We start from the raw sequence: 14,018 nt of genomic DNA, 5'->3' as shown, positions 1-14,018 counted from the left end.
ATGCTCTAAGAGCTTTCCAAGCTACGATAAAATTGCTAACTACTAGATAAAAGCAAAACCGACCTAAAGATCACGACTAAAAGCAATATGATAAACTAAAAAGCATAAAAGACTGGATAAAACTCCACCCAAGCATGAGTATTGATGTAGATCTTATTTCTTCTTCTCTTTTCTTGCCCTTTCGGATCATCATGGTTCTGGAGAACTTTGAGCAGGCTCATCATGAGGTCATAGGCTTACCTTGCTTATATAGTATACTTAGCAAGATCTTCCCAAAGCTTCCATTCAATCTTCTCCTTCCTAGGTTTCCACTCCGGGGTTGATTCTCTCTCCTTCCTCTTGGGGGGACGATGATCCCACTCTCCTAGGAGATCCTTGGCCGGAACTCTCATGCATTCCCAACGAAGAAGATTAATAACAGGATTTCTAGAAGCAAGACAGTGTCTAGGATCTTTTCCTCCAGTGTTCATGTGATCAGTTTGACTCATCTTCTTAGGAGGTGGTATCACCCTCACTACAGCAAGGGGTACATGAGGAGGATGAAGCTTCCCCTTGTGTTCATCATTGGTGATGTGCTTGTGATCTTCTTCTTCCTCCTCTCCGTCCTTGTCATCTTCTTCTTCTTGTTCGCCCTCATCATCATCTTCTTCTTCCACGTCGGAGTAGTCCTTTCTCTTCTTGCTCCTCCTCCAAATGTATGTGGGGCTGAACCCATCAAGCTCATCATCTTCTTGCATGGAGGAGCATTGGTAGGAGTCTCCAGAGAACATGGCGAAGGTTTTTGATGGAGAGAGATCTAAAATACAGGGACATAAAATAATGCTCGCTCAAAAAGACACGATGCGAGATTAGGTCGGCAGAGAGGGGTATATATTGACGATTTTTAGGGTAAGACGAAGCGTTGGAGTTGAAATGGGGGCGAACCGAACTTCAGAGGGGCGAAAGAGCCATCGTGGCGTGCCTAACAGAGGGGAGCACCACCTAGACTCTTTCCCCCTTCGGTCCTCCGTTTCTTCCAAATCTTTCATTGCACGCTTTTATTTTCCAAAAATAATGACTTTCCTAAAAGATGAAGATATTTTGAGATCGTTGTGCACCTGAACTACTTTTATTGATTTCTGATATTTGGCAGGGGATATTTCTTTGCGATTATGGCCTCCGAACTCTGGAGAATTCTAATTCAACAATATCATCATAGAAGATAACATATAATTGTATGCAATCAACAACAAACTATATCACAATTGCCAAGAAGAAGTCACTACTCAAACATAGGCATAGAGGTACAAAATACCATGGGGAAGTGATAGATTGCAATGCACATCATGTTTTCCAAGAGATTACAAAGGGGTAGATGAGGATGTTGTTGTAGGTGTTGATGAAGATGTTGATGAAGACATTGGTGATGAAGAGCAGCACGTAGATGAGATGGTGATGGGCGTCGGCATGGCGCCCAAGGGGGGCGGCGGCGACTGCTCGAGGGGGCAGCGGCCCCTTGGTCGTCCTTCTTCCTTGGCCATGGTGCTGATCTTGAGGAGCTTATCCCCTTGGCGGATGCCAAGGGGGAGGAAATTCGTGATAATGGTGCCTCCTCCAAAAGTAGGGTTCCCTCAATATATAGAGGTGGAGATGCAATCTTGACCATATATAGGATGGAAGGGCTCTTGGGAACCTCTCGAACCTTCCTAGGACTCCCCTCCATCCTCTATGATCCCATAAAGTCGTAGCTTGTCCTAATCCATCAAGTATGGGAAGAGTTTGTGTCAATCACGCCACCAATTTTTGGAATCCTGAAACTGCTTCAGTAATTCAAGAAAATCTGGGGCATACGGACTCCGGTTGGGTGTGAATTTTATATCTAAAATTAAGCCCATACAATTCCCACAACTTTGTGGATTGGCACATTTTCATTTGACACTGTCTTCGGAGTCTACCGTGGCAATCTTTGAAAAAAGTTCTGGAGTGACAAATTCCGGAAAATGCCCAATTTCACCAAAATGACATGTTTCCTTTCATATTTGCCTATTTCCTACACAACAAAGTACATAACAAGAACTTGTGCGCTTTTGCAACCATTAATAGTTTAGTACCAATAAATATAATAAAGCTACATAATAATAATGATTTTGACACAATAAACTACAAAGTTCATGTATGCATTTTACATGCATCAATATTGTTGTCACGTAGTCTTACCATGCATTGTTATCAGTGTACTAACATCTTTTTTGTTTCATTAATGAAGGTTGGACAATTCACAGAACCGATGACTGAGTCATAGATCATCGGGAGCCTCGAGGCGTATCTTTTGTGGATTCTCGGGAAGGTGATGTTTACAGAGAACCATCAACCACTATTAGTAGGCGCTAGATCCCCATTGCTTAGGAGATCACAGATGCAACAATCACCGATGATGTCACACCGAGGAGTTGGGATTCCGCGGTTCTAGCGAGTACGTACCGAGGTTCGTGCAATGCTTGCAAGCTTACCTCGAGTATGTTGAAGGTTCATCGTGGCAGCAACAGTCTCATTTCGACGCTTCTCAGCAGTAGAAACCTTCGCAGCAACATCATGCTGCTTTCGACTACTGCATAACCAGCAGACTCCTTAAATGGGAGGAGCTCCATCAAGCAATAAGTATCTATTGTTCCATCTACTATGTTCCATACTAGATACACACTGTGTAATTCGACATGACTTATGTTTCATGCCACATGCTACACGCAACACACTACGTCAGGAGGTACGTGGGGAGCAGCTGATCACGATGTTGAGAACATGGATGATTACATCACACAGCAAACCTGGAGCATTATGCAGACTCCTCCATCAGACTCCACACAGGAGACGTAGTACGACCCCGACTCTGGATCCTGGATCCCTACTCGTAACATTAGAGCCCCAAACAGGTTCGGGTGGACACCGCGTCCTACACCACCAGCACGATAGCCCAGACGCCATGGCTGATGTACAATTTATGTATCAAACGTGTATCTATGTATGACCTATGTATGAGACATCTATCTATGTATGACCTAGGTATCAGACATTTGTGAGAGACATATTACTATCATTTCGCCTTAAGTTTAATTTCTAAATTAACCTCAACAATTAAGATACAACTAAAATGAAGATACAACATCACTAAGAATAATTAAGATACAACATGAAATAAATATTACATGCCCTTGCTCTTGCCCTTCGTCGATGCATCTCTCTTTCCCATGCTGCTAGGCATGAAGTCGTTGTCGAAGTCGACGCTATGCAGTGCAACACTCTTGCCGTTCGAGGAGGCAACACTCTTGCCCTTAGAAGAAGCAGTGCTCTTTCCCTTGGCTGCTAGGCATGAAGTCATTGTCGTCAAAGTCCACGCTCGGCAGTGCAACATTTTTTCCCTTTGAGGAGGCAACACTCTTGCCCTTCGAAGAAGCAACACTCTTGCCCTTCGAAGAAGAAGCGCTCTTGACCTTGCTGCTCGGCATGAAGATATCATTGTCCTCCTTGCTCTCATCGACCCAGCAGAATAGATGTTCCAAAAGCTGCTGCTTTTCTCCTCTTCCACTTCTCATTCAACCTAATAATCTCACACCTTATTTTCCTGGGGCTACGAGTAGGCATCTTATCGAGTGGAATTCGAACAGATCAACGCTCAAATTCCCTAACCACCTTAGTGAGTAAGGCGTCGCTACTGATGAACTCCTCGAATGTGTCTATCTTACTCTCCCTTATAACTAAGTGGGCACTCTCTAGAAGAGGCTTGGCCATCCATTCTTTGAAAAGGTGTGGGGGATTTTTATCTGGGGGATTCATCTTGGAGAGAGCACACTAGTCTAAAACGAAACGATGTGGGGGTTTTATAGGCTGATAAGGGAAGAGTTTCAGCGGGAGCACGTGTGCGGGAGATAAATGGCAAGAAAATTGGGCCGAAGATAAATGGCGGGAAAATTAGGCGGCAAGATTTGGGCTAGAAGATATTGGCGGGAAATGATAGAGCGGTACAATTCACTTCAAATTAAGATACAAAGGTAACTACAACTGAAATTAAGTTACATCGGTACACTACAACTGAAATTAAAATAGAAACAACTTAAATTAAGATACACAACTACACGAGAACTATAATCTAGTGGTCCGGAGTCCAGCGTGGCCATTTTCTAGTCTTGTCACCACGTTTTTCCGCTGCCTTCACCTGAGCAGCTATTTATCTCTTCCACAACCTCTCCACCTCACGTACCTTCTCCTCTAACCTCGCCTTCTCGGCATTTATTATCTTCCCCCGGTCATCAAGCCACCCTCGTTGCTCCTCACGATGCTTCTGCACCCATCTCTCTCGCACCGTTTTCAACTTTGCAGCAACCTCCTCTGCCTCATTCGCCTTGAGGTCGGCCCAAGCATGATGATGCCTTTCCTCAGTCTCTTTGGCCACCCACTCAAGCTGCTCTTTGTCAATCCAGTGGTACCATATACAAAGTGGTGGAGGAGACTACACGAAAAATAAGAACGTTACTTCAAAGATAAAAGAAACGAACAATATGTCTATTCCTCTTGCTTACAACATACCGGAGGCCTCAGGTAAGCCGAGCTTGCCGGTGCTTCGTGATCATAGTTCTCACACATAAAGAACTTAATGCCAAACTTATTAGAGAAATCTTCAGCTTCCTTCACCTTTGTCAGATCGCCACACCAACAACGCTCAGGTCGAACCATGGGTGCAAGCTTGCATCCTTCTTCCGAGAAAGGCACACTCATGATAGCAAAGACTTGCTGATAGAAGAAACTTGGGAGAGAAATATTTGTGCTTTCAAATTAACCGGTGGTTCGGTTTTTATAGGGGGCGACGAGATAAATTGGTGGGAAATCAAGGAGGAATAAGGGTTGGCGGGAAAACGATTGGCAGGGAAGAATTAGGGCTGACGGAAAACGGTTGGCGGGGGAGGTGAGAGAAAATGGCGGGAAGCCCACTAAACAGCAGGCTAAGAGAGTCGATGCAGACGATGGTTGCTAGCAAGCCGATCGGCTGCCTCCACACCGAGTATATGCTGTCGTCGGCCGCTGCTCCGCCGATCAGCCGCCGGCTAACCGACAGACCCTGCCATCTGTCGCACGGCCAGGCGACAGACTAGCCGATGGCCCTCTCGGCGCACGCCCTGCCGATTGGCCACCGGGTGACCAATGAGGTTATATTTTTGGAATTTCTTCAGAACACGTAATATTACCGGAAATTAATAAAAAAATGTATTATTTTTAAAAATTCGCGCAGTGTCAGGTTGGGCTACTAATTTCCGTGTCGAGGCGGATCTATGTTTCCCTTTTCAGAAAAAAATACTAATAAGAAAAGAAAAATTCAAAATCTAACCGTGGAATGAACTGTTTGTAGAAAGAAACCCGGCTATTGTGAGGTTACCGCGTTAATTAAATCTGTACCGGTGAAAGTCTGCATTTTTCCTAGTTGAGCTCACCCCCACCGGCGATGAAGCCCATCGTCCTCTCCGTCGCCGTGGACCGCCGGTGGCTGCTCCCTCTCGCCGCCGGCTCCGCGCTCTCTCTCTTTCTCCTCGTCCTCCTCACCACCGTCCCTTTCCCCTTCCCCTCCGCCTCGCCCTCCCGGACCCTCGTCGTGGAGCACAAGCTCGCCCCGACCCCGCCATCAGCCGCCGGCGATTCCCTCCCCCGCATCGCCTACCTCATATCCGGATCCGCCAGGGACGCCTCCGCGCTCCGCCGCGTTCTCCTCGCGCTCTACCACCCCAGGAACCTCTACATCCTGCACCTGGATGCCGAGGCGCCGGACGCCGACCGCCGGGACCTGGCCGCGGGGCTCGCCGCGCACCCCGTCATCGCCGCCGCCGGAAACGTGCGCGTCGTCGAGCGGGCCAACCTCGTCACCTACCGCGGGCCCACCATGGTCGCGAGCACCCTCCACGCCGCCGCCGCCCTTCTCTGGGGCCACGCCGGCGCCGGCGGCTCCGACTGGGACTGGTTCATCAACCTCTCCGCCTCCGACTACCCGCTCGTCACCCAGGATGGTGGCTGCCGAGTTCTCAACCTCATCGACCATACTAGAATGCATCTGACCTTTTTGAGTTTTTTTGCTGCAGATCTGATACATGTCTTTTCCAAGCTGCCGCGTGATCTCAACTTCATCGACCACACGAGCAACATTGGATGGAAGGAGTGAGCGTCTCTCATAGCTTCTCTTCCGATTGTTCATACTGCAGACCGATTGCATCAGAACTTATTGATTTGTGTGTTAATCTGTGTAGGTTTCAGAGGGCGAAGCCAGTCATCATAGACCCAGGGCTCTATATGAAGAAGAAGGCGGACGTGTTTTGGATACCGCAGCGCCGCAGTGTGCCAACAGCCTTCAAACTCTTCACTGGTAATTATAGTAAGGGCATTACTTTTGGTTGATCAGTTGGCTGTTTTTGGTTGGTCTAGCAGCCTAGCGCAATTATTAGCATAGTAGGGTTAGCAAAGAAATGTCTGTTTGATTTTCCATGCATCTGATTGCTTTGAAACTAATATATATGCTCATTGATTTATGCCATATTTGATAGTACATAAGTATACGCTGACCATACAAACCACGGTGACCGTTTCACCGACTGAAATTGATGTATTACTATAATAGGATCTTCAAAGTATCCCTGAGATACAGAACATGCAATTAAGCTAGAAAAGGAACACATTAATTATGCATAATAAATGTGTTCCTTTTCTAGCTTAATTGCCTGTTTTTGGTGAAAACATACAAATATAGCATAAAATGGTAAAACTCTCCGTGTACAAAAATTTACCTTTTGTGTCTGACAATAATTTCAGTTACATCTATTTGAATGTTAGTATAACATTTAGTTTCACTTCTGATATTTAACTGTGTTAGTGAACTTGCCATAAATGTCTTGTTTTTCCCTTAAAGGTTCAAGCACCTTTTGAAGGTTTTAGTAGAAGTGGTGGTCTAATGCACAACCATTACAAGTGCTCTGATTAGCAACCCCAGAATACTTACATTCCAGATATGTTATTGATGCAGAACCTTGCATAATTAATGGGGTGCTTTTCTAGCTCAATTGTCTGTTTCTGGTGAAAACAAAACATATATACCATAAATAGGGCCATCTCCAGAAATTTGGGGGCCCCGGTGCGAAATATTAAATGGGGCCCTAAATTTTGAAAAAATTATATAACTAATAGAACCAAAACATACTTTCCTTTATTGTATCTTTAATATGTATTATATTTAGAAATATCAGACATAGATGCTAAAAGAGTAAAGGTAGCATTTAACTGACCTCATATTCTACTAAACAGCATCATCCTATTTTTGAAATAAAATCTCCAGTGATATATTTATAATTAAGCTTTTCCAAGATATCATTCTCAAGTGCTATAGTCCTTTTTTTACAAGTCAAGTGCTATAGTCCTAATTCATTGTGTTATTATATTAATCCCCCCACCTCTAAGGAATTCAGCATTTGAAAACTAGTCTTTAACTTGTAATTAGTTGCAAGAATAACAGTTAGACAGTAATAATTTTCGGTAGCATTTCGCCTGCTAACACCTTGCATTTCTTGTCGAATTTTCTCATGCGAATTCAGTTGGGCTCAGAATTTTGGACTAGCATCGCGCTTGTAACAGGAAGCATCAGCCTGCTATTTGGATACTGACCGAGGCATTGGGCTGAACTGCCAGGAGAATTCTGTGGCAACCCTGGGCGTTGTGATTTGGGGGCCCCAAAAAATTGGGGTCCCTGTGCGGTCGCCCAGGTCGCACAGCCCCTTTGACGGCCTTGAGCATAATAAAAGGCCCCCTTTTTTAAATTATACCTTTCCTGTGTGACAATAATATCAGTTACAACTAATGTAGTTGTAACATCTGGCTTCAGTTCAGTTTTTCAATCGTGCTAGTAAACTTGCCAACAAAGTCTTGTTTTTCCTTAACGGAATGGCTCTGTGTACGACAAACTTTGTCCGAAGCTTGTACAAAACGCCGACGGAACGGAGGTAGATTTCTAGCCAACAGAAACAGACGGCCATGTAGTGCATCATACATGCGTCGGACAAAAATTCATCGTACATATAACACTGCTCTTTCCTTAAAGGTTTAAGCACCTTTATATACATGTCTTAGGAAGATTTTAATTGATCTGATGGTCTAATTGACACTTAACACCCATTATGAATATGCTCTTATTAGCAACCCCAAAATTTCATCTTTCTGCTTGTCTCTAGACCAAGAAGATATTTGATCCCAGTTTCTCAAATAGTTCTCATCCTGATACGGACACTCCATGGTTCAACATCCCAACCAGATAACTAGATAACGTATGATTCAGAGCCTGCCTTTCCAGGGTAGAAGTTCAAGACATGGGATTCCTAACTGGCAAGCAAAACATTACTAGCATGATTAGTCCAATTAAATATTCTAGATTTATCGTGTAACAACTAACAAATAAGTATGGCAGTGACTTATTCTTCCTCGCTCAAACCCCACAAATGGTCTGTTTCAAGAACTTCTATATATGAAACCAACTTTGTTACTTTGGGCCTTTGAGGAGTAAATATTTCTCTTAAATATCATATCATTTTTCATCTTTGTAGATGCATCTAGTGTAGGCACACCAGATTTGAAAAATTCGAAAAATGCTATTTAAATGTTTCAAAAGGATTTGAAATAATTTCTGCACGGACATGTCACCTTGATACATACTCGTGGAAATTTTCAAGAAAAAATATGACCGTATGTGGCCTACACAAAAAAGTGAAAATGGAACTTTGTTATTATACGTCTAATCCTTATATTGTTGTCATTTTTGTGTTGGTTATATACTTTTATGTTTTAGGTTCAAACTTGGCATGCTCATACCTGCATACATTATCTACACGCAAGATTATGCCGTATTTGTTTTAGTTTTTAAGTATTTGTTTCGATTTTATTATTCAATAGGGTTCTGGCAAACCCGAGAGCCAAAAATGCGCGTGTAGGCTCACCTGATTCTAAAATTTAGGAAAGTGCTGTTTTAATGTTTTATCAACCTGATAATCCCTATCCCAATTTCGCATGTATAGTTCTCATCCTGATATGGACACTCCATGTTTCAACATTTCAAAAAATAAGTAGAAGATGTAAGATTCAGAGCCTAACCTTTCCAGCGAAGAAGGTCAAGGCATAGGATTCATAACTGGCAAGCAAAGCATTACTAGTGTTATTAGTCCAATAGCAGTGTTCTAGCTTTGAGGAGTAAATCATGCTCTTAGATATCAAATTTCATTTATATGGACACTCCATGTTTCAACATCTCAACCAGATAACTAGAAGATGTATGATTGAGAGCCTGCCTTTCCAGTGAAGAAGGGCATAGGATTCGTACATAACTGGCAAGCAAAACATAACTAGTGTGATTAGCCCAATAATAGTTTTCTAGCTTTGAGAAATAAATCATGCTCTTAGATAGCAAATTCCATTTGTGTGGATGCATCTGATAATCTCTAATGTGTTTCAGGTTCAGCCTGGATGGCACTGTCCAGGTCGCTCGTGGAATACAGCATATGGGGCTGGGACAACCTGCCCCGCACCGTCCTCATGTACTACTCCAACTTCATCTCGTCGCCTGAGGGCTACTTCCACACTGTGGTCTGCAATGCTGAGGAGTTCAGGAACACCACCGTGAACCATGACCTGCACTACATCTCGTGGGACAACCCCCCGAAGCAGCACCCACACTACCTCACGCTGGAAGACCTGGACAGGATGGTGGCCAGTGATGCTCCCTTCGCCCGCAAGTTCCATGCGGACGACCCAGTGCTGGACAAGATCGACGCAGAGATCCTGTCCCGCACTACCCCGGAAATGCCCACGCCTGGAGGCTGGTGTGCGGGGAACGGGAGCGACCTGTGCTCGGTCATCGGAAACGCCAGCGTACTACGGCCGGGCCGCGGGGCTGTGAGGCTGCAGCGGCTCGTCTCAGCGCTCCTGTCGGAGGAGAAGTTCCACCCGAGGCAGTGCAAGTGAAAAATGTGGTTCTGATCCCAGAACTGGGGTGTGTGTGTGCATGGACTCCTGCCTACCGGCGACGCACGGTCGCAGCTCGCCATTTTGTCGGGTAGCAGGCTGTGCGGTGTAATGTTGTATGACCACCTAGGGTAAGTAGGGTTTGTTGTATCAGTCACCCACTTGTAAGAACTGAAGCCACAACATGGTTTATCATATGTGACCGCCACGGAATGAAAATGAAGAGGGAAACTCAGTAATCAATGTATATTAATTTACCCCTGCATCTTGTAAATGTTACTGATGTTTTCAAGTGTGGTATTTTTTTACATGGTTACTTGGAGAATAGGATGCCGAATTAAGACCCATTGTGAACAATCCATGCTGTTAGGAGAGTGGCTCGAATGGAGTATGCAGGAATGTGTTGATGTAGAAGCATGTATTATTGATGTTATTATTCAGTTATGGCTCTGACAAAAAGTGCACCCTGTGCTATTGATTCTTGGTTGGTGATTTGATATTAGCCTAGATGAATTCTCAGTTACTTGCCAAATGTTCCTTGGACAGTTGGATATGTTGTTTTTGTCTGCTCTGATCGGCTAACTAATGACTAACAAGGCTGTTTGTCTGCTGTAACCAGGCCAGCTAATGACTACTACTAACAAGGCTGGTCGTCCAAGGAAGGTAGTAATCAACGCCGGAAATCCTAGTTAAAGGGACGGCTCGGATGGGTTTTGTTGGTGCATGATCGACAAGTTCCTCAACTGCTTCAACGACGACAACATAGTACACACCACCAGGCCTTGTTTCCTTCCTCCCTCCCAAGTCAAGCTCCATCATATCTTCTTCCTCCTCGTCGTCGTGCTTGTTGTACGTCGATCGTGGTAGTTGGGATCGATGGCAGGGGAGGGGGAGGAGAAGATGCTGATATATGCGATGGTGGCGCGGGGGACGACAGTAGTGGCGGAGCAGACGGTGTACGAGGGCAACTTCCGGGACATCGCCGCTCAGTGTCTGCAGCGGCTCCCCTACGCCCGCGACGACCGCTTCACCTACGCCTGCGACGGACACACCTTCACCTTCCTCGTCCACCAAGGATACGGTATGATCTTAACTTCCTGCGTCTTCTTCTCCACCAAAGTTTGTTCTGAGGTCAACGAACATGTACAAGTAGTATTCTTGCTGCACAAGTGGCATCAGTTTAGTGGAGTGGACTAGCCGACTAGGTCGTTTGCGTAGGATCAGGATGAATAATCAGTATGAACTGGTACATAGTCATCGAGGAGACGAGGAATATCGTCCATAGGCATACCACTTCTCCCTCGTTATTCTCTTCCACAAAGTTCAGTCCATGCCAGTATTCAGAGCCTCTTCCTGTTGCCCTGTTTTCCAAACTTTGTTCATATCACACATACAACTGAATCTGTGTCCATGCAGCATTCTGCGTCGTCGCGAACGAGGCGGCTGGGCGTGAGGTCCCTCTGGCTTTCCTGGAGATGATCAAGGAGGATTTCAACAAGAGATACGCCGGAGGGAAAGCGGCCACCGCCGCAGCCAACAGCCTCAGCAGAGATTTCGGGTAACACCAACATTTCGAAGTCTTTAAAATCTTACTACATCTATCTATTGAGGTTTAAATCTCATTGACAACAAATTTATTAATGTATAAGGTAAACGTTAATTGTAATTTAGTGAGGTAGTACTAAATAGGCACATGTCATTCCTTGACAAATAGCAGCATCCCCATACAATGTTATCCAGTAAATAAAAATCTAAAAACCGATGAGTTTATTTTCCCTTAAATACATTGATTATTTCCATTTCACTACTGCAATCAACGTGAATGAAGCAATAAGGATGTAAGATATGGCATCTGATTGTAACTAAGATTGTTGGTGCTGGGAAGAACAGACCAAGGCTTAAGGAGCAGATGCAGTACTGCATGGATCACCCTGAGGAGTTGAGCAGGATGTCCAAGGTCAAAGCCCAGGTCTCTGAAGTCAAAGGAATCATGATGGAGAATATCGACAAGGTAATCAATCTTAATTCATCTTACTTAATTACTCTCCTGATTTCCAGAAAAGAGAAGTTCCCAGGATTGATGGATAATCTCTCAAACAAAACGTTGCTGTCAGGTTATTGATCGCGGAGAACACATCGATGGTCTCGTCACCAGGACAGAGCAGCTGCATGAACAGGCTGCCGATTTCAGGCAGCAGGGCACGCGGATAAGGCGTAAGATGTGGTTCCAAAACATGAAGGTCAAGCTCATTGTCCTCGGCATCGTTGTCGCCCTCATCCTCATCATCGTACTCTCGATTTGCCACGGAAAATGCCACTAGTCAAATAGTTGTCTACTTTTACAAAAAGGGTTGGATTCATTCTTCGTTGTACGGATGCCGTGTCATATGGATGATGCTACCAAGGTTTTTGATACCAAATGACCTTTTTGTTTTACCGGTATATGGTGGTAATTACCATGGTTACCACGTATCAACGAAAAGAATTGAATTTAGACTTTTTTATTTTTATAGAAAAGAAGGATCACAAACAAACACGATGCAACCTATCTCAGTGATAGGAAACTGAAGATACACTATCCCTAACTACTCCCTCTGTCCTTGCAAGTTGTTTAAACTTGCCAAAACGTCTTATACGGTGGGACAAAGGGAGTATCTTGTAATTTAAATTCAAATTACTTCGAAATTTGGGTACACATTTTCTTTCAATCATTCTCATGAGTTTTTGTTCCTCACAAACTATTGGGAGATTAATCTGACAATAAAGAAGATGGGTTATGCACCTAGAAGATCTCGATGGTAGCACATGGACACAAGAGTTTATATAGGTTCAGCCCCTGAGGATGATCCTAAGGTAAAGACCCTACTCCTATTTGTGGCTAGTTGTATTCCTTGTGCTCAAGTGCGGGGTCGACAGGGGGTGTCGAGGCCGCTTACATGCACGGGTGGGTGTCTAGGGTAACAATGTGTCTAGTCGGTTGCATCTACAAAGATACGAGTAGATCTGTTCTATGTAGGTTTACAATGAGATCCTGAGGATCATGGAGCAGTTATCCTGTCTTGGATTGTACTTGGAGTTAATGAGGTCTCCTAGTTCCTCACACTATATGAGTCCTCATGATGGGCGGTCCTAGGCCTGATGGGCCTTATTCTAAATTCGTGAGGGTACACGAGTCCCATAATCACGATAGTTGCCCCTGAATGCTTCTGGATCGGACCTAAGATGTTGATGTCGTGGTAGTAGATCTCGTTGTCACCTGTAGATAGTTTCTTCCCCCAGCTTGTACACCGAGTTCTCCTACCAGCGTTGTTGCCTTCAAAGCTTTGAGGTGAGATCCTGGAGTACTCATTTCTTGTTAGAGTAAAATCATGGGTCGGAGCCGAGTCATGAAGAGTCAGAAATATAACTTATTTGACCAAATTGTTCATCGAGAAGCAAAATCATCCTTAGCCCCAGGGGTAGATCGTGGTCGGCTAGGCCTTCCTAGTACCTCAGATCTGAAAGTATTCAATTAATTGAGGTCTCCCTAGTGGTTATATAACAAGTCACAATCGAACCACATTGGTATCTCAGATATCATAAAATGTCATCATGAGGATGGTTGTTCACTTTTGAAAGTTGTTGAGGTACGGACGATCTCATCCGAGTTTTTGATTTGTCCAATCCAATACTCAATGACATGGGTGATGTCTCTGATGAGATCAAAGTCCTAGCCCATGCATCTTCACAATCTTCCACTAGGAAATCATCGGAGAATCAACCGCCAAGACAGCTAGGATATCACTCTCTAAGAGTAATAAGCTCACAGTCTCTCACTCAAAAAAATGTTGGAGAAGTAAGGGGGGGAGGTTGGAGAAGAAGAAGGGGCTGGACGGATGGGGTCGGGTGCAGGAGAGGCCAGCCGAGCGAGAAGGCGAGATGAAGTGGTGAGGGACGAGAGAGGACGACTAGGTTATGATCTGTAGGTCAGGCGACGATGTGGTTGGGCAAGGCCGGAGTGGCAGCGG

The 14,018-nt window shown here is 44.6% G+C and overlaps 2 protein-coding genes across 2 annotated transcripts; both read left to right on the top strand.

Annotated features, from left to right (window-relative positions):
• Positions 1–5,452: 5,452 nt before the first annotated feature.
• LOC124661386 (beta-glucuronosyltransferase GlcAT14B-like) lies at positions 5,453–10,319 on the top strand. Its single transcript, XM_047199242.1, has 4 exons — positions 5,453–6,026; positions 6,099–6,174; positions 6,264–6,379; positions 9,503–10,319. Exons 1-4 carry the CDS (start codon positions 5,471–5,473, stop codon positions 10,009–10,011), a joined length of 1,257 nt encoding a protein of 418 aa, XP_047055198.1. The 5' UTR covers positions 5,453–5,470; the 3' UTR covers positions 10,012–10,319.
• A 568-nt stretch (positions 10,320–10,887) lies between these two features.
• Positions 10,888–12,332, top strand: LOC124661387 (vesicle-associated membrane protein 721-like). The gene is made up of 4 exons (XM_047199243.1): positions 10,888–11,092; positions 11,428–11,569; positions 11,902–12,022; positions 12,126–12,332. The coding sequence occupies exons 1-4, from the start codon at positions 10,888–10,890 to the stop codon at positions 12,330–12,332; spliced, it is 675 nt and encodes a 224-aa protein (XP_047055199.1).
• The last annotated feature ends 1,686 nt before the right edge of the window (positions 12,333–14,018 follow it).

The sequence above is a fragment of the Lolium rigidum genome, chromosome 6, assembly GCF_022539505.1.
Source record: "Lolium rigidum isolate FL_2022 chromosome 6, APGP_CSIRO_Lrig_0.1, whole genome shotgun sequence".
Lineage (NCBI taxonomy): Eukaryota > Viridiplantae > Streptophyta > Magnoliopsida > Poales > Poaceae > Lolium > Lolium rigidum.
The sequence above is the reverse complement of the archived record's forward strand: the minus strand, read 5'-3'. Positions and strand labels throughout refer to the sequence as shown.

Coding starts and splice junctions, on each gene's coding strand:
- LOC124661386 (XM_047199242.1), top strand. CDS start 5,471: ATGAAGCCCATCGTCCTCTCCGTCGCCGTGGACCGCCGGTGGCTGCTC. Junction 6,027..6,098: donor CCCGCTCGTCACCCAGGATG/GTGGCTGCCGAG, acceptor TTTTTGCTGCAG/ATCTGATACATGTCTTTTCC. Junction 6,380..9,502: donor AGCCTTCAAACTCTTCACTG/GTAATTATAGTA, acceptor AATGTGTTTCAG/GTTCAGCCTGGATGGCACTG.
- LOC124661387 (XM_047199243.1), top strand. CDS start 10,888: ATGGCAGGGGAGGGGGAGGAGAAGATGCTGATATATGCGATGGTGGCG. Junction 11,093..11,427: donor CCTCGTCCACCAAGGATACG/GTATGATCTTAA, acceptor GTGTCCATGCAG/CATTCTGCGTCGTCGCGAAC. Junction 12,023..12,125: donor TGATGGAGAATATCGACAAG/GTAATCAATCTT, acceptor CGTTGCTGTCAG/GTTATTGATCGCGGAGAACA.